This window comes from Sturnira hondurensis, unplaced genomic scaffold (genome assembly GCF_014824575.4).
Source record: "Sturnira hondurensis isolate 20B ecotype Veracruz unplaced genomic scaffold, ASM1482457v3 Scaffold0022824, whole genome shotgun sequence".
NCBI lineage: Eukaryota > Metazoa > Chordata > Mammalia > Chiroptera > Phyllostomidae > Sturnira > Sturnira hondurensis.
Window position 1 is genome coordinate 8849 of NW_028095455.1, and position 25122 is coordinate 33970.

Consider the following 25122-nt stretch of genomic DNA (forward strand, 5'->3'; position numbering starts at 1 on the left):
ATCTGAAATTTTTGTGATTATTTCAGGCGTTGGTTTGTTTTAAGCCTTTTTAGCCCTGGCTGGTGAGTCACTTGGTTGGAGAGTCCTATGGTAGACAGAAAGCTGCAGTTGGATTCTGGTCAGGGCACTACCTGGTATTCTATCCCGGGTCGCGGTGCCTAGGGGAGGCACCAATCAATGTTTCTGCCTTACACCCACGGTCCCTATCCCTCCGTCTCCCCTTCCCCACCCCTTAGTCCTCTCTCTCTCCCCCTCTGGTCTTCTCTTTCCCCCATCTCCCCCTCTCCCACCCCCCTTTCCTCCTCTCTCAAATCAATAAACATCCTAGGGAAAGAATTTTTTTTTAAATAGCGAAAGTTGGATAATTATTGAAGGCTTCTTTTTAAAAAGCTGATTTACAGGAAACCTCGGGGATAAGTTTCGCTTTTGGCTTTTTGTTGCTGTTTGTCAGGCGGAATCCGTCTGTTCGACTAGTAAGCGAGGAAGACCAAAAGTTTTCGGTGGGGCGGGGTCCTCTCCGGCTGAGGTGGGCGGGGACTGCACGCGTTCCTCCCCGGGAGCTCTTAGCCGGCTGGATGCTGCGCAGATTCCACTCCGCAGTCCGCAGTCGGGGGCGCAGCTGCAAGTCTCTGCGGGGCCGCGAGTCTACTCGCCGCAGGTAGGGAGCGTTCTTCCCCCGGGAGTGGGCCACTGGTCGGAATCTCAGGCCAACTCACTGTGCGCTTTTAAAATGTATAGTCAGTCTATAGACCCCTTTCTTTGAGATGGAAAGAGGAGAAAAATGGGAAGCACGATGGTTTGGTGGGAGGCACTAGATCTAATTACTTGTCAGTTACTTGTCAAGGTTTGTAAGAACAGGTAACACGTGTGGCCTTTCACTAGGTGAGATCCAGTTTTGCTTAATGTCAATCTTGTAAGTATACACGTTAGTTCTGTGCGTTCATAAATATGGTCCTGAGGTCGGCAGAGGGATTAGAGGGAAATTTCTGGGCTGGAGACCGGGACACACCCCACCTGGGTCCAGGTGCGTGCTTAGTCACTCACTCACAGTGTACTCTAGGTAAGTCAGCACACCCGCAGCATCTTCTAAGGTCCTTTCCTACTATAAAACCTAGGATACTGGAACCTGAGTTCTTTGCCCGCTCTGGAGACTTAAGAAAGAAGAAAGAAGCCAAGGGCGGGTGGTGGGGGGTGGGGGGGAGGGGAATGTTAAAACATTTCTTAGACACAATGACCTTGGTGTATGTCAAAGTACAGTTTGGTTTTCTTTTATAACACAGAATATGTCAAGTACCAGTGTTCCACCTTGTTTTTTGCACATAAATATATAGACATCTGTGGGTGATTTTCTTTGGATTAAATAGCTTTCTAAATGTGATTTAAAAAAAAATAGCAATATTCCATGGTGCTGGATAACCAAACAAATAACCCCCCATAAAGATTATTTGTCGTTATCGAGATTTACTATTTTAGCCATTCATTGGACATTTTTGTATATAACTCTCTGGGTCATGGCTGATTATTTCCTTCAGGCAAACTCTTAGAAGCATAAACTTAGTCAAAGAATCTGTCTATTTTAAAGTTCTTTTTTTTTTTTAAGTTCTTTTGATTAAATGGTGATGGAAGGAGACTTGACTTGGGGTGGTGAACACACAATACAATATACAAATAATGTACGTAGAATTGTACACCTAAAACCTATATAATTTTATTAGCCAGTGTCACCCCAATAAATTTAATAATAAATAAATAAAATGATAATTGCCTTCCAGAAAGATTGTTCTAGTTCACATTGACAGATGCCAGCCATTTTAAGAACTGTCATACTCTAAAGAAAAAAAATAGTTTTCCGGTGGAAGAGGGTAGGCAGAGGTTATAGGACAGCTATTAGAGTGTGGTCTTAAAGGAAGCCATAGAAATACTGTGGAGAATTGAAGCCACACCTGGGAAATGTACAAGTGTGTCTCAGGGTTACTAAAGGGAAGGAGTTTTGCCACAGGGTTTAATTGAGTTTAATAGAATTTGATAGTTTAGTAGATATTTAATAGATGAGTTCTTTTGATCTGTTAATGGGGTGAGTTTTCAGCTTACTTGGAGACATTATCAAATTCTAAGAACTTCTAAAAATCAAATTATAGTTCATATAAATTGGGTAAAAATCATAGGAAACTCTAACCCAACAGATATCAAGATACTCCATGCTCCTACTTTTGAGAAACAAAACTTGAATTCTTTCCCTGTCTCCTCCTCCTCTCCATTCTATGCTTGGGAAACAGAAGCTGTATCAGTTCCATAGTATTGTACTGGGTTCTCCCAGAGACAAATCTGCTTCCCCATCCTGAATGAACCATCACTTATGCCCTAGTGACATTTCCTTGGTCTTTGAACATCTCAGTTCTTGTCCGGGAATTCAGATACACATTGGCAAAATTAATTGTAATTCATGAGTGGATTTAATGTCCCTCTGATTTATTCAGCAGTTCTTTGCTTGGAGGTAGGGTATCTTAACTTTTTTTCTGCCCAATAAGTGTATTTGTGTTTATAATAGCACGTTTGTATTTTATAATTGTGGTATATCAATTTGGCCCAAGAAAAAGACATCCAGATAACAGCTACAGCAGACTCATTTCACAACTAAAAATGTTTTCAGGCATTAACTGAGTTAAAGTGATAGAATAGTGGTTTTTCTCTTCTTTTCTTTTCCCCTTTTGTGTAATGTGTTTATATGACCGTAATAATGGGGAAAAACTCAAAAAGAAATGTCATTTTTTTACCTCAACTCAGATGTTTGGGGTGCTAGGGTTCTTTTCATTATACTACTCTGTCTGGCAAATACTCCGCAGCTTGGCAAGGTAAAATGGTTTATTAAATGTTGTTTTTATTTTTTGTGAGAATAAAAGTAAAATATGTACAATTATTTGAAAAACTCTAAAGATATCATTCACAGTCTCATCTCCCTTTTTTTTCTTTTCTTCCATCCTTTCTCCCTTTGCACAATGGAATACTACTTGGCCATAAAAAAGAAGAAAATTTTACCCTTTGTGACAGTATGGATGGACCCTGAGAACATTGTACTAAGTGAAATAAGCCAGTCATAGAGAGACAAATACCATATAATTTCACTCATGTGCAATCTTAATGAACAGACTGAACTAACAAGGAAGACAGAGACAGATTCATAGATAGAGAGCAGGATGACAGCTAAATTGGGGGAGGTTAGGGAATGGAGAGAGAGAGCAAAAAGAAAAAGGACTCATGGACTTGGACAATATTGTGGTGATTGTGACTGGGAGGGGGTATAAAGTGACAAAATGATAATGGAAAAATACAATAAATATTTTTTAAAAAATAAAGCCCTGGCTGGTGTGGCTCAGTGGATTGAGTGCCAGCCTTCAAACCAAAGAGTCACCAGTTTCATTCCCCGTCAGAACACATGCCTGGATTGTGGGCCTGTTCCCCAGTGGGGGGCGTGTGAGAGGCATCTACACACTGATGTTTCTCTTCTTCTCTTTCTCCCTCCCTTCCCCTCTGTCTAAAATTAAATAAATAAAATCTTTTTAAAAATGAAATAAAAAATTAAATTATGGAAAGGTGAAAAACCTACCTATCCTCCCTCTAATTTTACTCCTAGAGTTCATTGCTGTCAGCATCTTGTTATGACTTTTTCTGGACATCTATGTTTAAACAAGCACACAGATTTTTTTAAAGTAGATTTTTGCTATATATTCTGTTCTGCAACCTATTTTCTACATTTCTGCACAATCAATACCTATATATGTACTTAATTATGTCTTTAGTTGTATGTATGACTATACCAAAATATATTTGGCCACTTAGGTTATCTAGGGTTTTCCCAGTTTGGGGCTATTATTAGCAAGGCCATCCCTTTACATAATTGTTATATGTATGTGTTTTTGTTTTTGTAGGATATATTTCTAGAAAAGAAAGTGAAAGCTCATATGACATATACATTTAAATTTTTAATGGAGACTACCAAATTGCTCTCCAAAAAAGGGTACACAACTTTGTATTTCTTCGTACCATTAGGGGGTGAGAGGTTTATATCCTCAGAAACACTGTTGAGATCCTTGTGATTTAGGTCAAGCTAATAAGTGAAAAGTGGTATCTCATATCAAAATTTTATACCTTTTCTAAGTTAGTGAGATTGAACATTCTTTCCTTTGTTTAAATGTCATTTAAACAAGTGACATTGCATTTCTTATTTTCTGAACTGTATGTTAGAACCTTTTATTCATTTCCCTGTTGGGTTGTGGGTAGTTTTCTTAATTGATCCTTAGGAGCTATATACATTAGGAGCATTAACCTTCTGCCTTATATATGTGTAACATTGGTTAGTCGATCATTTGTGAGTTTTTATATGTGTGCAGAGGTCAAAGAGACCTAAGAGGGAAAACTTTCTTCTCAAAGTGTATAAATGTATTTATACAAGAGAGAAACTGTTTTATGAAATAAAATGGTTGGTTGAAATGCAGTACAAATCTTTATTTACTTCCCTACTTGAATATAAGCTCCAGGAGGAGAGTGAGTTTTCTTTCCGGGTCACTGCTGCATCCCCAGTGCCTAAAATAGGGCCTGGCACAGAGGAAGGGCTCAGTCAGTGTTTGCTGAGGAAGAATTGGGAGAATTTCAAGCAGGATGACAAAATGAAGAATAGACTCTAGGCAAATACCCCTGAAAGAGTGGCTGTGTGCTATTCACTGCTTAGTATCAATTAGTTAACTGTTTCTCCTCCCCACTCCCCCTGCTGCTAGTGGAATAAGTTTATTGCAGGGATAGGATTTATTATCTGGCTTAAGTGAGGGTCAGAGGAGGAGATGTTTGGAGGAGGGATGTGGAAGGCTTGAAAAGTTAATTAAAGGGTGTGATGAAAGTATTCAGCTGCTGGGGTGTAGGGAGGGTGGGGGGATGGGAAGCATTAAGGGGGGGGTGATGTGGAAGTCAGATTCTGCTGGCTTTGAAATTTTGCCTAAGGCAAGTTTGTGCTTCCAGATATGTTATACTGCAGGAAAAAGAACCATGAAATAACTGAGAGTATTTTGGTGCAATATTTTCTTTGTGAGTGTACAGTGTAAGTTTTTTGCAAGGCTTGTACTTAAATTTTAAAATTCTCATCATAGTTGCTTTTTTAAAAATTTATTTTTTATTGTTGACACTTTTTAAAATATATTTTATTGATTATGCCATTACAGTTGTCCTATTCCCCACCTTCATTCCCCTCCCCACTGCACACCCCTCCCCCACCATTCCCCCCTTCATTCATGTCCATGTGTCACAAGTTCTTTAGATTTATATTTCCCATACTATTCTTGCCCTCCCCCTCTCTATTGTCTACCTACTGTCTATGCTACTTATTCTCTGTACCTTCTCCCCCCTTCTCCTCCTCTCACTTCCCTGTTGCTAACCCTCCATGTGATCTCCGTTTCTATGCTTCAGCTCCTGATCTAGCTGCCCTCTTAGTTTGCTTTCGTTTTAGGTGTGGTTGTTAATAACTGTGAGTTTGCTGTCCTTTCACTGTTCATATTTTTTATCTTCTTTTTCTTAGATAAGTCCCTTTAACATTTCATATAATAAGGCCTTGGTAATGATGAACTCCTTGAACTTGACCTTATCTGAGGAGCTCTTTATCTGCCCTTCCATTCTAAATGAAAGCTTTGCTGGATACAGCAATCTTGGATGTAGGTCTTTGGATTTCATGACTTGGAATACTTCTTTCCAGCCCCTTCTTGCCTGGAAGGTCTCTTTTGAGAAATCCGCTGACAGTCTGATGGGTACTCCTTTGTAGGTGACTGTCCCCTTATCCCTTGCTGCTTCTAGGATTCTCTCCTTCATTTTGGTCTTGGCTAATGTAATTATGATGTGCCTTGGTGTGTTCCTTCTTGGGTCCAACTTCTTTGGCACTCTCTGAGCTTCCTGGATTTCCTGGAAGTCTATTTTCTTTTCCAGATTGGGGGAGTTCTCCTTTATTATTTGTTCAAATAAGTTTTCCACTTGTGGCTGTTCCTCTTCCCCTTCTGGTACCCCTATACTTTGGAAGTTGGACCATTTAAAGATGTCTTAGAGGTTCCTAAGCCTCTCCTCATTTTTTTTGGATTCTTGTTTCTTCCTTCTTTTCTGTTTAGTCACTTTTTTCCTTCCTTCTGGTCCACTCTATTGATTTGAGTCCCAGTTTCCTTTCCATCACTATTGCTTTTCTGTGCATTTCCCTTCATTTCAATTAGTGTAGCCTTCATTTGTTCCTCTAATTTGCGATTAAAATCAACCAGTTCTGTGGGCATCCTGATCACCAATGTTTTGAACTGTGCATCTGAAAGGTTAGCTATCTCTTGGTCACTTAGATTTATTGGCTCTGGGGCTTTGAGCTGTTCTTGAGCCATAATGTTTTGGTCTGTTTGCACCTGTTATGTACAAGGGGCAGAGCCTTAGGTGTTCACCAGGGTGGGGCAACCCAGGTCACGGGGTTGTGATGCTGTATGTGGGGGCGGGGTGAGAGAGGGGCAATGGTATTCTGCTCTCTCAGATTTCTGTCCCCTCTGCTGCTTCCCACAGGCAAATTAGGCCCTTCTGGTGCTGGTTCCCAGGTGTATGGGCTTGTGTACCCTCCAGGACCCTGTGGGTCTCTCCAACAAACTCTCTGTGAGCCTGGGAGCTTCTCCCGGCACCTCAACCCTGAAAGTCTTTCCAATTAGTACTTTCAGGCTCTAATTCCTGTCGCTGGGGCCCTAGCCTGAGTGGTCTTTCTCACCGCTCATTCCTTCACTTGGTTTATCTGCCTGAGAATGTGTGACCGCAGTCAGCCAGCTGCCCTGTGCCCTCACTGGGTCCGCCCATCACCACCCCACGCCTGGAATCCGCCAGCTGCTACTTGCTCTCTTTCCTGCCCACCCTGCTCCGCCGCTGACTCCGCCCCTTACCGGTCTGACTGAATGGTTCGTTGTTGTTGGACTTCCATACAGTTCAGTTTTCTGTGTTTTGGCTGTGTTTTGTTACTAAAACTTTGTTGTCTTTAAACTTGGTTGTGTGATGAGGCACAGTGTTTCCACCTATGCCTCCATCTTGGCCGGAAGTCTATTGTTGACACTATTACAGATATCTCCATTATCCTTCCCTTTGCCCACCTCTACCAGAGTCCCTGCCCTCCTTCCCTCTGGCTATCAGCACATAGTTGTAGTAACTTTTTAAAAATTTGGCTTTAAATGTCTCTGGGGTATTAAGTGACTATTGAATTTCTAAATCACCTGCTGCATTTCTACACTTACAAGTGAGTCATTATATGGTTCTCAGAGGACTATTTTAATTACAACATCCAAGTTCCATACTGTCTGGGTATTTAATTATTGAGTAAAGCAGTTTTCTTTTTGTGTTTTCCATAATTAGGTGATTTCAGAAAAATGAGGATACTTAGTAGTGCTATACTCATGGCCTACTGTTATTTGTTGAAAGGTAAGACACCAGATCCCTTCATTATGTTCTATATTTTAAATATTTTATCCATAAATAAAAAACTGGTGAAAAATACCATATGATCTCACTGATAAGAGGAATCTAATGGACAAAATAATTAATGACCAAAATAGAACCAGAAGCATAGAATTATGGAATAGACTGACAGAATAGAATAGCTACAAGAGGGGAGGGGGGGAAGTGGAGAGTGTTCCAAAGAGGGTGAAAGAACTAGTCAGGGAACACATATGAGGGACCCGTGGACATGGACAGTGGTGTGGGGATTGACTATGGAAGTGGGGGGTGGCTGAGAGGAAGGGGTGAAGGGGAAAAATTGGGACAACTGTAACAGCATAAACAATAAAAAAATCTAAAATGGATATCATTTTTAATAGACAGGACATTCTGTTTTTTCTTCTTTATTTCATAAGATTATATCATTGGACAAAGATTTAGGAAACACGGACAAACTGAACAAAACAAAATTAACTCCATTATGCATTGTCCTTTTCTCATGTATAATTACTGAAAATATCTGGGGAAATGGCCTGTGATGTTTGTTTTCAACAAGGGAAGGATCATTTTTTCTATCTTGCTCTGTGACCTGCTTTTCCCTGAAGAGTATATTCTAAGGAAGAATTATGGAAAGTGTCAGGGTAACAATAGTACTGGTCTCATCCTAAGACCTTCTTTAAATCTCCATACCCATGTACCTCTGGCCAGACAATCAACGAAGACTTTAGGGCACTTAAGTAGGAAGGACTACAATCATGTGCTGCAAAAAGACATTTCAGTCAATGATGGACTGCATGGACCGCGGTGGTCCTTTAAGATTATAATGAAGCTGAAAGATTCCTATCACCTAGTGACGTCGTAGCTGATATAATATCTCAGTGCAACACATTACTCACGTGTTTGTGGTGAGTTTGGTATAAACTTACTGCACTGCCAATTGTATTAAAGTACATAGCATATACAATTATGTAGAATACATTATACTTGATACTGATAATAAATGACTATGTTACTGGTTTATGTATTTACTATGCTGTACTTCTTATTTTTATTTTAGGGTGTACTCTTTCTACTTAGAAAAGTCTCTAGACATTATGCCATGTTAGGCCAATGGCAACCTCATACATCTTGTATCTACCCTATCTCTTGAATGCATCATTTTCTCTTGTACAAAAACTACAGTAACACATTGTACAGGGTTGTAGCATAGGAGCAATAGGCTGTATCATATAGCCTAGGTATGTAGCAGGCTATATCATCTAGGTATGTATACTTATACTCTGTGATGATCACACACCAGCAGAATCACCTAATGATGCATTTCTCAGAATGTACCCCCATTGTTAAGCAGCACATGACTGTATTGGTATCTCTCATTCAGACTATGCAGAAGGCAAATAGGTGTCAAGTCAAAGGACATTCTGAGCATGTCCACATGAAACAAAGTCTTCAGGTTTTAAGTACCTCATCACCATATATTTTTATGATAATGTATCTTTATGAATTTTGGGACAACAGTTTGTTAGCTAATTTTATGATTTTAACTCAGGGATGAGTTAAAATATGTTTCAAACCCACTGGATAAAATATGTATTTTAGGGAAGTAAGTCCTTAAATATAATTATCACCTAAGTGACCTGATCAAGTGTCTGTAAACTGTGTACTTATTTTGTGAATTTTTTTGAGGAGTTTTCCATGTTCTGAAGATTGGTCATCTTTCTTTGCAGCATTCACTATCTCAGCCCCGCAGGACCTGTATGTGGTAGAGTATGGCAGCAACGTGACAATGGAATGCAAATTCCCGGTAGCAAAAGAGTTAAACCTGTATGCATTAGTTGTCTACTGGGAAATGGAGGATAAGAAAGTTATCCAATTTATAAATGGGGAGGAAGACTCGAAGGTTCAACACAGTAGCTACAGCCAGAGGGCCCACCTACTGAAAGACCAGCTCTTTTTGGGAAAGGCTGCACTTCAGCTCACAGATGTGAAACTGCAGGATGCAGGGGTTTACTGCTGCTTGATCAGCTATGGAGGCGCCGACTACAAGCGGATTACCTTGAAAGTCAACGGTAAGAATTATTACAGGTAAAGAGGCCCAACCGTTGTTAAAATCGCATTCCAGTGTTGATACCTTTTTATTCTTGGAAGTTCACTCGTACTCTCCACAATGGCACTCTGTTCATTCATTCATTCGCATTCTCCTCCATGAGCGTTTCTAGAGCAGCTCCTGTTCGAGAGTCCCTAGACAGCCAGAGCCAAACACGACAGAGCCATGTTCCACAGTGTGTTCAGTTCTCCTAAAAATCAATTCTTTATTTTGGTATTACTATAAGAGTAATACATGGACCTGCATATAACTCAAACACTATGAAAGGGAATAAAATGAGTTACAGAAGGGTCCCTCCTCCCTTCATCACCATCTTCCACGGCGCACAGAGACGACCAGGTAGTCACTATTTGTGTGTCCCTCCAGGATTTTTTTTTAAATTCAACTACTATTTTTATTTTGTTAGGTCTGCCAGCATTTTCCTTCCTTTGAACCTATGTCAAACCAAAATAAATATGTTGAAAACAAACCTCCCTCTAAAGGTTCACATTTAAAAAGACTTGAAGTCGCCCTGGCTAGTGTAGCTCAGTGGATTGAGTGCGGGCCTGTGAACCACACAATAGCGGTTCGATTCTCAGTCAGGGCACATGCCTGGGTTGCAGGCCAGTTCCCAGCAGGGGACTCACGAGAGGCAACCATACATTGATATTTCTCTCCCTCTCTCCTTCCCTTCCCCTCTAAAGATAAATAAATTTTTTAAAAAAATTTTAAATAAATAAATAAATAAATAAAAAGACTTGAAGTCAATTTATGAAGGCAAAAAATAATGATATCAAGTATAGAAGAAACTGTTCTTCCTTAGAGATGATATAAACTATGCTCATTGGACATTTATCTTGAAAATCTACAACAGTGTTGTCTTAGAATGTTAAAAAGGAATTACGAGTGATAAATTCCTGGGTACTGACCCACAAATATGTCATCAGATCATCTGGGTTCAAACTATGGGCAACTGCTAGCTAAGCAAAGGAAAACACCTTAGCTGACTATCTCTGCTTTCGCTGTTAAGATTTCTAGAATTGAGAGCTGAAAGCATCCTAGGCAAGAACAGCTAATCCAAGGAACAGAACAGAAATTCCCCAGCGGGTATTCTGCTCACATACTTCCCACAATGACTCTACTGTCATTTGGATCATCCTTCCCTAGCCTATTGAAATTACTTTCTGATATTGAACTGAAATCTGCCCTCTTACAGTTTTGGACTTATCTGCTTGGGTTTTTTTTTCTTTCCACTTTTTATTAAATGACTAGAGTTTGATCATCATCCCCTGGTCTTTCCATATCTGGGATAACTGCCATCAGTCTTAATAAGGTCAACAAGTAAAAAAGTTTGAAATTATTATAAAGGGATAACTGATCAATATAAACCCAAAGTCAAAATTATATAAGAACTAGGAGAAATGCATCTATTTTATGGTACATTGCTGATTCTGACTCAGTTAATGCGACTGTTGTTAGGAAAATGTCACTTGTGCTGTGAAGTAGATTTAATTTTAATTATATTTTACCATATGCTTCTGAATAGTGGGATTCCAAGTTGGGATTTTCAACTTTTTTTCAGTCCATCAGCAAATATCAGGCACTTACTGTGTTTCAATGTATGAAAGAAATCACCGAAACTGAACCCTATAATCTGCCAGCAAAGCTGGATCGGGGTTGGGGAGGGAGAGCACCCCCTGGCCGCCAGGTAAAAGGAAGTGCAGAGTGTAAGTTTCTGCTTTCAGAAAAGGTCTCACATTAGACTGTAGGGAGTGTGCAGAGTGGGACAGCTGTCTGTAGTGAAGAACCTGTTTTTCCAGGTTACCTGGGCTCTGTAATGCCCCATGTGAACCTGCAATTTCCTTTCCTGTGGTTTAACACAATAGGAAATCTCTGACTCTGATGGTTTTTCCAAGGAGGGGTGTCTGATGGAGTGATGCAGATAACCAGCATCTGATTTGTTTGACTATTCTATTTTGTATTGTAAGTTACTAGATTGACATTCTACTCCCCATCCATCTTGCTGTCATACAGTGGTCTTGGGAATGAATTGAGCTGCACTGAGAGCAAGCCAGCCTCCAAGTTTCAACTGAGGCGGTGTCACCAATAGACATTTGGTGTTTAGGTCATGAGCTAGATGATTCAAGGAAGTAGAACTTCTGAGTCACCTCCACATGCAAATGATTTCAGAGTAACACTATCAGCTTCTCTTCCCATCACTGCTAGCATGTGGTAACACAGCTTCCCCACAGGGAGTTTACTTGCCACGGCATTTTACAAGTGAGACATTTCAAAACTGCAATTAGAAAGAGTTTCATTTTGGATAAACTCGGTTATTATCATGTCAGGTGTGAGTATTATCGCACCTTTTGTGTTCTTTAGTTTAAATACCAGACTTCCAGGCATCTGACTTACAATTGAAAGTGTTTTACCTTAATCATTGAACATAATAGCAGAGAAGATGAAGTGCCCTTTTATACTCTCAAGACCTTTACTGGGATTGGGCATCTGAAAGAACAAATACTGTGTAGTTAACTTGATAAAGCTACTTTGTTCCCGTGGACCAAGGGTCGAGAGCTGTCATTCCTCACCAGCGCCATCTGCCCCCCAAATTTATCGACCAGAACTTTGCAAGTTTTCTGTATAGCATTTATTCCCCATCTAATATATCATGTAACATATCATGTAAGTGAATCTGTTTTGTTTATTGTCTCTCTCCTCCTCCTAGAATATATACTCTGCAAAGGCAGAGATTTTGGTCTGTTTTATTCATTGCTGTATCCCTAGGACTTGGCATATAAGCGTAGCAGCATGAAAAGAGCACACAAAAAATTGTTGAAGGAATGAATGAAATATTTTCTCAAGTAGGATAAACCTCAATGTTTTGAAACGTGAATAGGTGTGGGCACATGAAAATTCATTTCCAAGACTGCTTCATCAGGAGCTGTCCGTGCTTTCTAATGAGTGCACGTGAGTGGCAGCACTAAGCGGAGGCAGGGCAGCTCTGGTGCTGATAGAGCGGTGGCGAACCCTCTGTGGTGCTTTGCATGCGCCAGGCCCTGTCCTAAACACTTTGCTTGTGTTAACTCTTGATCCTCAAATGACTCCATGGAGTAGGGGCTTCATCATGTCTGAGATGCGTGTTTTTTTACATTTTATATCTGTGAAATCTGAGTGTCAATATGTCATCTTAGATTCAAGGATATGTGATGTTGTTCTTGTTTTATGGATGAGAAAACTGAGGTCCAGAGAAATTCAGTAATTTGCCCAAGGTCACTCAGCTATCAAGTGGTAAAGCCAGGCTTTAAACTCAAGCAACCTGGCTCTAACATCAGTGCCCTTAACAATCAAGTTGTACTGCCTGTGTTTATACTTCCCGAGTGTGTGTAGAGTTGTGTTTTCACTTCAAAACTACCACAACCTATTCTTGGTCTTGACGTGACCATTGCATTGGATTTAGTGCTCTTGATCCAGTAAACCCAGAGTCTGCAAATGTTTTTGATTATCTATCCCATCAGTAAAGTGTGTTAAACTAGCGTGTGCATGTGTATATAGTGATAGGGAATATATTGTGCTAGTACATAGATTATTTATAAGAAATTAATATTTTTAAAAGGTGGAAGAAATTGAACATCACCAATTGCATGTAGTTCAAACAATATATATTCTATAATGTACAAAAATAGAAATTTAGAAGGATGAAAAAATTTAATAAGAAATATTTAAAATTTCTTGCTAATGATGATGCTTCACTGTCATTAACCAATATTTTAAGGTATAATATTCCTTAGATGAAATTCATCATTAATAAAGGTCTTGATAACTTTGAGGTTTTATTTTAACCAATACCTTATCAGGCTCAATTAGGTATTTATTATTTTAACTTAATGAGGTGATGGTAGAAAGTGTCACTCTGACATTTCCTTTTGGTTTGTGCCTGAATTGTTAGCATTATCTCTAATCCCCAGTTTCAGTAGGGAAAATTTTTATTTAGTTGTTTATTTTATAAGCAGATTAGTTAAGTTAAAATTAGTCAAGAGAATCGGAAAAGCTCTAAGTCCAAATAAGTCACTCCTCTCCCTTTGATATTATAAAACTCCTCTCTTCCCACAAGACCCTCAGATGGCACACAAAGTGAGGGCCAGTGTCAGTCAGCTATGTTTATGAAGCTTAAATTACTTCTTAATTGTTATAAAAATATATATAAATGGACATTCTAATATTTTCTTTCTGTACTCCAATACATGTGTCCCACTTCTGAGACTAATGTAGTAGATGTTTAATCAATGAGTAGAATGAATCCACTCATTTATTGGGCCCTTATAGGTGTACCATATTTATATATATGCCTAGTCATGAAACAACCTTCTCCTTTATTCTTATACCATTCAAAGTGCCAGAGTGATCAAGCAAATGTTTTACATTTAACCCTTTATCACTAACTGTGATTTTAGGCTTGAAAGTTTAATTGTCTGGAAATCAAGCTATGTGCTATATGAACTAGAGTCTGTTTTGGTAATGTTATTTGATGAAGTGAATAAGTGGATTTGTTTTTTATGATCTTAAATGTAGTAGATACAAGGTTGAGGACTCAAGTATTCATAGGAACCATTATTCATGTACCTTCAAACTGTGATTATGTTGATTTTTCAATGTTTTCATTTGTGGTTTTATTGATTTAAGAGCACAGAAATATCACATCATTATCCGTTTTTCTTGTTCCTGGCTGTATTAAATCTCTGTGAATATATTGTATCACAAAACTATTGTTATGACTGTGATAAGGGAATACAGAGTTAAGGCTCCAAGTGGACCAGTGGTGGTTACATTGAAGTATTAGGAGTAACATAAAGATTATAGCAACAGAATAATGACATGTTAACATGCTTGTAATGGATGAACAGGAGTGAAGATCTTGGGTGATATAAATGCACTCACTGAACAATATAGTAAGTACCCTGGGTATCTTAATCCTAAAAGGGTCCCAAACCAATGATCTAAAATGTAATCAAACTTTCTTCCATGCGAATAATTATTTAAATGATTTATTAAAATTGCCAGCATAATAAAAGTTTAAAAAATAAGTATTCTAATGTGTTATTCTGGAGGAGACCCTAGAACAGAAAAAGACATTAGAGAAAAACTAGTGAAATGGAACAAAGTGTGAAGTTTACTTAATAGCAACATACTAATGTCGGTTCATTGGTTAGACATGCGCTGTGGCGAAGGGTGATGTTAACAGTGGGGAAAACTGGGTAGAAAATGTGCGGGAGCTCTGTACTACTTTTGCAACTTTTCCATAAATCTAAAACTTTTTAAATAACTATATATTTAGACCTTAAAAATTTTATACAAGAACATGTATCAGTTTTCACAGTGACATCATACTGTTTTCATACCTAGTTTCTGATTATTGACCTAAAGTTGAGAGAGTGGCCATCAGAATTGGACTTTTTGTTTATTCATTAGTCTAAGAAACAGTAATGGCCAGCTGCAGAGTCGTGTTTATGAAGACAGCATTATAACAACAAGAACAAAATATCCAGAAATAAATTGAAGAAGAAGGTGCCCCATGTATTTGAAAACTATAAAACTTTACTGAGAAACATATGAAGACTTGAGTAAGTGGACAGACATATTTATATTTGGATAGAAAGACTACTGGTTTAAAGATGAAAATGCTTTTTAAATTAATCTACATATTTACTCTGAGCCCAATCCAAATAGCAATAGGATATTTATAGCAAGACAGTTGTTTTTTAAGCCCAACCTTGGCCCAAGCATGAGTAGAAGAGGTGAAGCAAAACTAACACGGCTTCTCCACTGCCGAGACACCTGAACGTTGAGCTTGTTTCTATGAGAACCAGCCTGGATTTCGATTCTTTCTAGTGTGGACAACACCAAGCCACACATCCAGTTCTGTGCTGAGTGAAAGCCCTGACTTCTTTTCTTTTGCTCATGACGTAGCCCCATACCGCAAAATCAACCGAAGAATTTCTGTGGATGAAGTCACGTCTGAACACGAGCTAACCTGTCAGGCTGAGGGTTACCCCAAGGCTGACGTCATCTGGACAAGCAGTGACCACCAAGTCCTGAATGGTAAAACCACTATCACCAGTTCCAGCAGGGAGGAGAAACTTTTCAATGTGACCAGCACGCTCAAAATCAACACGACGGCTAATGAGGTTTTCTACTGCACTTTTCGGAGATCAGGTCTTGAAGACAACAGTACAGCTGAGTTGGTCATCCCAGGTAATATTCTGAGTGTTTCAACTAAAAATGTGCCTAGTGCTCTCCCCTGGCACCGAGCATGGTGTCTGCTCGTCAAAGGCATTCACTGTTTGTTGAGTGACTAGCACTATATGTACCAAATGCATCCTGCTTCCTTACCTCCATTCAGCCAAGTCATATTGCTATTTAATAAACACTCAGGATATAGTTATAGAATATGGCCTACATTCCAGGCACTGGGGGCCCATAGATGAGTAAATTCACATTCTTCAGGGAACAGATAAAAACACAGGCTATCTCAATCTCATCCGAGTAAGAAATGGTCTTGTGATTGGGAGCTCTGGGGCGGCACCTGAGAGAAATACTCAATTCAGACCATGTTTCAGGAATTCAAAGCTGAGGGTATAAAGCAACTTCTTTCTTTCCAGGGTTTCTATGGCAAGAAGCAAGTGGACTTTCCTATTTTATTCCCAATGGGAGAGGTCCTTCCTCCCCATCTGCCTTCCCCAGCGTAGTCTATGACATTCAATTCAAGGTGGTCTGCTTAGTGCACAGGACAGAAGGCTGTGTGTCCCTTTGCGAGTTACTCAACTTCTACATGCTTCACTTTCCCTATATGGTTATAATCTATTGGACAAGATTATCATAGGAATAAACAAGCTACAGTGTATGGCGATGATTTGAGACTCTCGCCTGCACAGATTCAGCTTTTTTCCCTCTCCTTACCCTGCAGAAGTGGATAAAGTGGATAAGGCAGGATACAGCCTGGTGAAAGGCTCAGACCTTTAGAAAAAGTGAGGTAGGTAAGCATGATGTTAATATAAAACCAGAGGTATTCTGAGAAGCTCTTCTCACCGCCCTTTCCCCCAGTAGGTGTTGACAGTAAAGTTTCAGGTACTTCAGAGAAAACAACCCAAAAATGGGCAGAAAGTGAAGCAATAGGAAAATACAATCCATGGTAGTCCTATGAATGAAAAGAACAGAAAAAGTGTTTAGATAATGAGAGATGCTCTTCCTGGGGTATGAGTCAGTTCGGTAGGAGCTGCATGGGTGGGTCCCTGCCCTTGAAGAGCTGTTTATGATAACTCTTTGTGGGATGACGTGGGATAACTCACCTAACTGCTTGGAGTCTATTACCTCACAACCTGGAGATTTTCCAGAAATGCCTGGCACATCTAACTCATAAACTTATTTGGAGGCTCAAAATAGATAGGAACAGGTTTTACAGACTATAAGCTGTTAGACAAAGGCCGATTGCTGCTGTGGCTTTAAAACGTGAACTAGGTAGTCAGGGACCGTGACTGATGGTGGGAGGTTAGCAGCTCTGAGCATCGTGTGCCATGGGGCTGCGGACAGAGAGAGGAGGAGACTGGTGAGAGGTTCCAGTGATTAGAAGTCCTGAGTTTCAGACTGGGGAGAAAGAAAAGATAACAAATATCGATCCCTGATCATTACCACAGACATAGGGAGGTTCATCCTTTGGCAGTGCTAGTTGGCCTTCATGTTCCATCTCTGCCATGTACAGTACGCTCTTAACTTCTGTGTTAAAAAACCATTATACAGGACACATGGACAATATGAGGGGCGTGGAAATGGGAGGGAGGTGGGGAGGGCTAGGGTGGTAAGTAAGGGTAGGAGGAAAAGGCAGAAAATTGTACTTGAACAACAATAAAAAAATAATGCAAAAGTGAGGGAAATAATCAAGGCTACTGTTTAGTATTGGGCAGCCACTCCCCGTGGTACTGCGCCAAGCACTTTACAAGCATAAGCCTTTCAAAAGGATTGTTTTCCATTTTGTAGGCTGGTTAGAGGACTTGTCAGGAGATGCCAAAGCTAGTCAATGGCAGCAGAATTCAACCCCAAGTCCATCTCTCCACAGCTTGGACTTCTTCCACTTTTCCGTGCTGCTCTCATCTTCATATTGGAAGTGTCTCACCATTTCAGCCACTCACTGGCCGGGAACTTTTGGTATTTACAGCCTGATATTTTTGGTATTTAAGAAAATTAATGTAGGGCCTGGCCAGGTAGCTCACTTGGTTAGAGTATTGTCCTAATACACCAAGGTTGCGGGTTCAATCCCTGGTCAGATCAGGTACAAGAATCAACCAATGAATACAGGAATAAATGGAACAACAAACTGATCTCTCTCTCTCTCTCCCTTCTTTCTGTCAAATCAATTTTAAAAATTAAAAAAATTAACCTAAAGCTAACCTCAATTAATTTCAAGGATGATTATTCTCTTGATTCCTCCCTTTACATCAAAATTTTATTTTTAGTTTCTTTTTGTTTTGCTTTTCAGAACGAGGTAGAGTTCCAGGAAGGACTCACTTGGTAATTCTGGGAACTGTCCTTGTGTTACTTATAGTCCTGACGGTCATCTTCTGTCTACGAAGAGATGGTATTTCTTTTATTGCAATGGTCTTTACTGGGGATGTGGGGACTTATATGGGAGTGCTATTGTTATCACAGTGGTACTTACTGGGCAGAGCCAAGAATGCTAAATCTGCTGTAATGTGCAGGGCAGTCCCACATAACAGGGAACAGTTCTACCCAAAATGCTAGTGGTGCCTCCACCAAGAAACACTGACTTACAAAATGCTGCCTTCCTATTAGCCTTTTTTTGTTCAGGGCCAATTTTCAATTATGCAAGGTGGATTTTAGCCATGCCACCACGTGAACCTGTGTGCCTTCTCTTCCTCCAGTCCTGCTCATTCTGCTGCTCAGCAGCATCACCTGTGTTGGGGGGGGCAGCCATGAACAGTGTGGTATGGTAGCATTTTTGAGGGAGTGACAGTTAGATTATGACTACTGGGGAGCCTGACTAGCCTTTTCAGGGTGGCACAAAACACTCCACTGTTTAGTAGCAGTTACAGTGAAGCTGAGCAGGATTGCCGGGTGAAGATCCATGTGTACAGGAGTGTATAAGAGGTTGAAGAAGAACGGTGTCATTTCGTTTCTTCCTATTATGCAAGTAACCACAGACTTAGAGGAGAGAAAAAGCAAAAATACCCATTTGATTGGATATGAGTCTTTCGTTAGTTGCACTGTTATCCTGAGCTGGTTTCTGGGCACCTTAAGTTAAAAAAGCAGTTCCTTCTGTAGAGCTGTGATACTTTATCATAGAGTGTTTTGCAGGGTGTTAATGTGATTTTTGAAATAATTTGTATGTGTTTGTCTCTCTTTTTACCTCTGGCAACAATTAAAGTGCAGGAACATGAGCCTGTTCAAATCATTTCTTCCCATTTTAAGATGACTCAGAGAAAACATTTCTCCAGTGCTTTAATATAGCAAATGATCCAATGATAGTTTGCATAGAGTTATCTGATATCAAATAGGGAAGTAGAAAATAGAAGGGAATTTCAGTAGTTGTTGAGAAATTCCCCCAACCCCTTAAGAGGGTGGTTTGATCTGGGAAAGCAGTGTAATTGAGGGAGTGAAGGTTGCTGATTCTAAAGACTAAATAGATAGTTAGCAGAACAGAGACAGCCAGAATATAAGGATCAACTTTTAATAATAGCAAGATCCTGACATGGAGTTGATTTGTCCAAGGAAATAACTGTTACCAACTTACATTTTGAATATTTTCCTATGGAATATAATTAGTTGGCATTAGAAATGGCTAGAAAACCAATGCATGATAAAGCACCTCAGTATATGGTCCATCTCTGAGGAAAGGATGGAAAATAAAAGTATATACTCCTAAAGAAGTTTAGGAGCAAAAGCACATGCCCCAAACTGTTGAATTAACCTCAGGGGTTGAGACCTATGAAATAAGGAAGTCTACTCAATTTCCCAGGGGATTAAAAATGTTCTAGGAACCTGGAATTTAAACTTGAGTCACTATGTAGGATGTAGAGTTGTGTTTTGTGGAAATAAAAATGATTTTTTTTTTCAAGTGAGAATGATGGATGTGGAAAAATGTGCCACTGGAGACATGAACTCAAAGAAACAAAATGGTAAGAATATTAGCAGGGATTGAGAAGTTGAAGGACAAGGAAACAAAAAGCTAAAGTAATGACAAGGAGGAATCTGTCAGTCATAATCCCTCTTCTCTTTGTTGGAACTGCTAGCTTCTTTTTGCCTCACCACTCTAATATAAAAGCTTTTCCCACAGTCTGAGGAGATTTAGGGATGGCCCTGGAGAGTAAAGAATGATGAGCAAGCAGCTTTGCTGTGTGTTGGGGTGGGGTGTTGGTGGGGAGGGGCACTGGGGAGGCTTGAGCTGGGGAGGAGACAGTTTCTCTCTGGTAGGTTTCTCTTGCTTTGTATCCTCACTTCTCCCTGCATCTGGGGACCAAGCTGACTTATGTAGATGGGAGATAAACAGATAAATAGAAGTTGTGTTGTATTTAAGGAACAGTGTTAATTGCTTCATGTGAAGCACCTCATTTCATTCCCTCCCACCGCTCAAATCAAGGAGATAAATACTAGAATTATCCCCATTTACTAGAATTATCCCCATTTTCTAGGAGAGAATGCAGGGCCAAGAAAATAATGAAAATTGCCCCCAAACACACAGCTGGTAAATGAAAAAGTAAGGCTTTGAGGCCCACTATCTTGACCATAGAACCTTAGTCTTAATCTACCTGCTTAATTCCATTTTGCCACAAAACTACATTTATAAAAGGTCAGAAAGACCTCACCCAGCTGATTGAATAAAGAAGAAATTTATATTAAGGTTTTCAATTCTTGTTAATGTAGTTAGAAACTAAACTTCACAAGAAGCCTAAGTTTAAAGTAGTCTAATTAGCTTGGACAAGCTCAGGAAGTGTTCATTATGTGGTTTCATAGCACTGCTCTGTGTTGTAAAGCCAATTAGTGAATGCTGTTGGGGTTATCCTAGGGTGACCAGCCATTCCCATTTGCCCAGGACTAAGTGTTTTCTCAGGACATGGGACTTTGGTTTTAAAATCAGGAGAGTCCTGAGCAAACTAGGATGGTTATCCACCCTTTGCCAAGTAAAGATATTTGGGCAAAAATATAATATGCTTCTTTATCTTCTTGCAAATGTATTATATCATCTAGCGAATATAAAATGCTTCTCCTTATTACTCTCCAGATACACAATTTGAGGAGACGTAATCCAGCATTGAAACTTCTGATCTGAAAGCAGGGCTGCTCGGCCCGTGGTTCCGGTTTGCCGGGCGGAGGATGACCAGAGCATGCAGTGGGCCAGTGGGCTGCAGACAATGTAGGGCTTAAAAGAAAGATGGAGTTAGAAACTATGGCCTGGAAGGAAACCTCAATACCTCAAAATGACTGGGAGACTCAGTGGTGCATGTGAAAGGGAGAAAGAACACTTCTGAGTGATGGGTCTCCATGCAAATTGTCCATCGCTCATCCTAGGAAAACAAGTTGAGATTCCCTGATTTAAAGGTCGATTCCTGCAGAGGTGCCCTTTGCCTTTACTCAATGTCTTGAATGATCTGTGTGAATGAGAGTCCCAGTGTTGCCACAGTGTTTGAATATGAGTTATTTCTATTTATTTTGCGTCTTTGGGGTCTTGTCATGTGAGTGTGGTTTCTTTTGAAGATATATTGTAGCATAAGTTAAAATAGTGTCACCAAACTAAACGCACCGCTTGTATGTGTCCAGTAGAATATATAGTATTTGTAAGGTGCTTGTATCCTTTGTAATTATTTGTATACAAGAAGCATATGGAACAAACCATTGGTTTGTATAGGATATTACCCTAGTTAACTCATTGATACTTTGGATGACTTGAATAATCGTACTATGAAACCTCAAATGTTTCAATAATCTTATTCTTAGACCTCGAGGTAAGATACATTACCACAGTATCTGTTGCATTTAAATATCAGCTTTACAACTATATGGTAGCCTACAGGCATAATTTTATTTAATCTCTGTAACAAATGTGTTGTGGAAAACTCAATTTTTACCCATTTCACAGCTGAGGGGTTGATAAATAGCAAACCTCAGATTTCCGGGACTGTCATCACTGCCCTTTTAGAATACAGTCTGCAGCTGTGTTTTACTTTAAGAAATTCATTCAAAAACAAAAAAAAAGAAGAAATTCATTCATTCAGCAAACATTTGGGAAATGCCATTACATGTCCGTTATTGTGCCAGGCAGTGAGTGCACAGATGTGAACAAGATAAAGTACCATCCCTAAAGGAGCTCCGAGCCTAATGGGGAGGTTGACAAGAGGATTTATTGTTACACTTCCGTGCAGTGTCACAGCATAAGGTGTTAGAGGAGAATGAGAGTGTGAGGGATGAAGTCTAGACGTGCTGCCAAAACAAGTGAGGTCACTGGGTGGCCACTCTACCCAATATGCTCCTGGACAATGGAAAATATTTTAACAAAGCAATTTTAGTTTATGAGATGCAAATATTTTTAGATTTATAAGATGTCAATATTTTAAAAAACTGTAGAAAGTGACTAGAATTAGTTTTCTCTCATTATATTTACCCGTGATTTATTTGCCTTTGCCATACAACCTGATGCCTCTTTATATACATAGAGTCTGGTATTACTTAGCAGTTCTTTTTTTATTTAAACGCATTTGAATTTTGAGTTTATACCTTTCAAATATTATTCAAAATTCAGAAGGTTCACCAGGAGACAATGAAACATCTCCATTCTATCCTTGTGGTCATCAGTCTCCCTTTCTAGAAGTAATCACTCTTGCCTTTTGTTTATTTTTCTCCTGAAAATATCCTATGAGCATATGTGGAAATATTTATGCATATACACTATATATTTTATGTTTTACCCTTTTTCACATAAGTGGTAACACATTATGTGTCTGCTGTGCACTTTGCTATTTTTATTTACATATTATTTCTTATATAGCAGCCGGAACAAATCTGAAGTTCCCAGAGGTCATGCATTATGGCTTGTTAGTTTCTAGGCCGTATTTTCTATAGCCTCTTAGTATCTTTCATAAGACTTAGTGCCTGCTATATATGTACTACATCAACATGTAGACAACCAGCATTCATTGAGTACCTGCTTTATGACTGAGTTTGGATTTGGTTTATTTTGTCTTTCTCAAAATGGGACTCGTGGGTTCTCTAGGGTCCACTGGGTCCACTTAGTCCTGAAGGGTAATTTTATTATTTGTCTTGTATGACAGAATTATGCCCAGAACTTGTTTATTTATTTTGTTTTCTGTTTTCTCTTGAGTATAAACTTGACTTTGATGTTGCACTTATAAAATTGCACATTCTTTTTGGAAATTCCGGTAGACTGTTTGACCCTAGATCCTCAGCTGTGCAAGGGAAGGCCCGTGGTCTGGGCCCTTGAAACCCTTGAGTCCTGCCAGTTCTCATCACTACTCAGGCCTCTTAAAAGTAACCTTCCAAAGGTATTTTGGAGCTCCCAGAATATTCCTTCACTCTTAATGATTTATCTAGATTGATGATAAGGAAAACCTTTGCTTTTTAATGTGTGAAGGCCGAAGACACAGAATCTCCAACAGAATGTCTTCTGTTATTTAGCGTGTGTTTATATGTACACTATCTCTTGTTGGTATGAAGTACAAGCAAGGATCCCAGCTGAGCAAGACATGTAGCCATTCAGCCCATTCCTGTGTATTAATGTCATCTCATGATGTTGGATTCATAAAGCACTTTATCCCTTTGTCTTGTGTTTCATTGTAAATGCTATAGGCAGAGATGATACCTAGTTCTGCATTTGATTGTCACTGTATACACCTTTATTAATTTAATAAAATACTCTTATTTATTTTGTTACCAGTGTGCCAGCGTGACTATTTTCTTATTTCCTGCATGTTTTAGAGAACCACTCCCAGTTTAACTTCCCAGTGGAAACAGTTACTTGAAAGACCTACAGCCACCTTCCTAGTTCTTTTCTTTTCATAGCTTCTGTATTTACACAGCACACTCCTGAATTCTGCATGATGAAAAACAGCAAAAAGTTATTTTTGAAAGAACATATTAAACATTTTTATTCTTCCTCACTCAATAGTTTCTTTTAGGACAAACCCCACCCCCCACCCCAAAAAGAAGAAGAAAAAGTCAAAATTGTGTCAATCAAATTGAAGATCTGAGTGTGGAAGAGAAGGAGTGATCAGGAGAACTGTAGGGAAACAAAGGGGCTTTCCTTTGTGAGAGTGCTCTTCTCGGATCAGTGAACACGGGTGTGTAGGCCAACGCACATGAAGCTGGATGTATTTCAGTCTTCGGTTTCTGAAGAGGAAGTGAGAAACCTAGAACAAGGCCAAGTTGACAATTGAGGCCTGGTACAGTGTGACATCACAAGAAGATTCAGTTTTAAAACAAAATGAAAACACTTGTCATTCAAGAAAGTATAGAACTTTTAATATATCATCCAGCTTAATTAGTCTTCAGGTTCACTTTAAATAGATTTTTAAAACATTTTATTTATTTATCTTTAGAGGGGAAGGGAAGGAGAGAGGAAGAGAAACATCAATGTATGGTTGCTTCTCCTGCATCCCCTGCCGGGAACTGACCTGCAACCCAGGCATGTGCCCTGACTGGGAATCGAACCAGGATCGTCTGGTTCGCAGGCCTGCGCTCAATCCACTAAGCTACGCCAGCCAGGGCTAAATAGATTTTTAATCATTTCTCTGAATCAGACACTCTCAAAAGGTGATCATCATCTGTTAGAATGTATGTCAGATTCTACATGTTTTTTCAAGAGTATCAGCGTCCTTGTAGAAAGTATGAAGGTGTAATATTCATGCCAGATGCTGGACATCAGGCTGTACCAGCTTTCTGACTAGTCTTTCTGGCTGACTTTGGTGGTCATGGCTCTGGCTGGAATTTTGTCACGTTGGAGGGAGTCTGTGTTAAAGAGGTAGCCTGAGATCGGATGGCAAACTTTCATTAAACTTTGACTTCAGTTCCTTTTTACAAAAATATGTTTGGTTCATCTGCCACAATGGACCAAATGTATTTTTGTCTCAATATTTTAGAAAACACAGATTATTACTACTTTAAAACTTAGAATTTTAAATTAATTTTTGCACCATTGATCTCCTTGGCCAAATTTGTGAAGACACATTTTGTTTTTATAATTTTTTCCTACCCCAGGACTCCAAAGTTTCAAGAAAATCAATATAATAAACCAACATATTCCTATTACAAATTAAATGTTTCCATAATTTATGTTTTTAAAAAGCTAAACTTTGGCAGTTTAGAAGCAATTGTTAATGGTTGGGGTCTATCATTAATACTCATGATAATTACCATTTATTGAACATGTACTCTATGCCAGGTACTGAAATTTACATCCAGTATCTCATTTAATGCCATGAACCAGCAATGAGGTGTAGCAAACAAGGGAATCACATTTACCTGGATGGTTGCCAAATCAG

General features: G+C 39.4%; 1 protein-coding gene across 1 annotated transcript; it reads left to right on the plus strand.

Moving 5' to 3' along the window:
- The first annotated feature begins 580 nt into the window (after positions 1-580).
- Positions 581-23515, plus strand: CD274 (CD274 molecule). Its single transcript, XM_037036347.1, has 7 exons — positions 581-658; positions 7396-7461; positions 9204-9545; positions 15530-15814; positions 18093-18191; positions 19690-19749; positions 20853-23515. Exons 2-7 carry the CDS (start codon positions 7410-7412, stop codon positions 20873-20875), a joined length of 861 nt encoding a protein of 286 aa, XP_036892242.1. The 5' UTR covers positions 581-658; positions 7396-7409; the 3' UTR covers positions 20876-23515.
- Positions 23516-25122: the final 1607 nt, after the last annotated feature.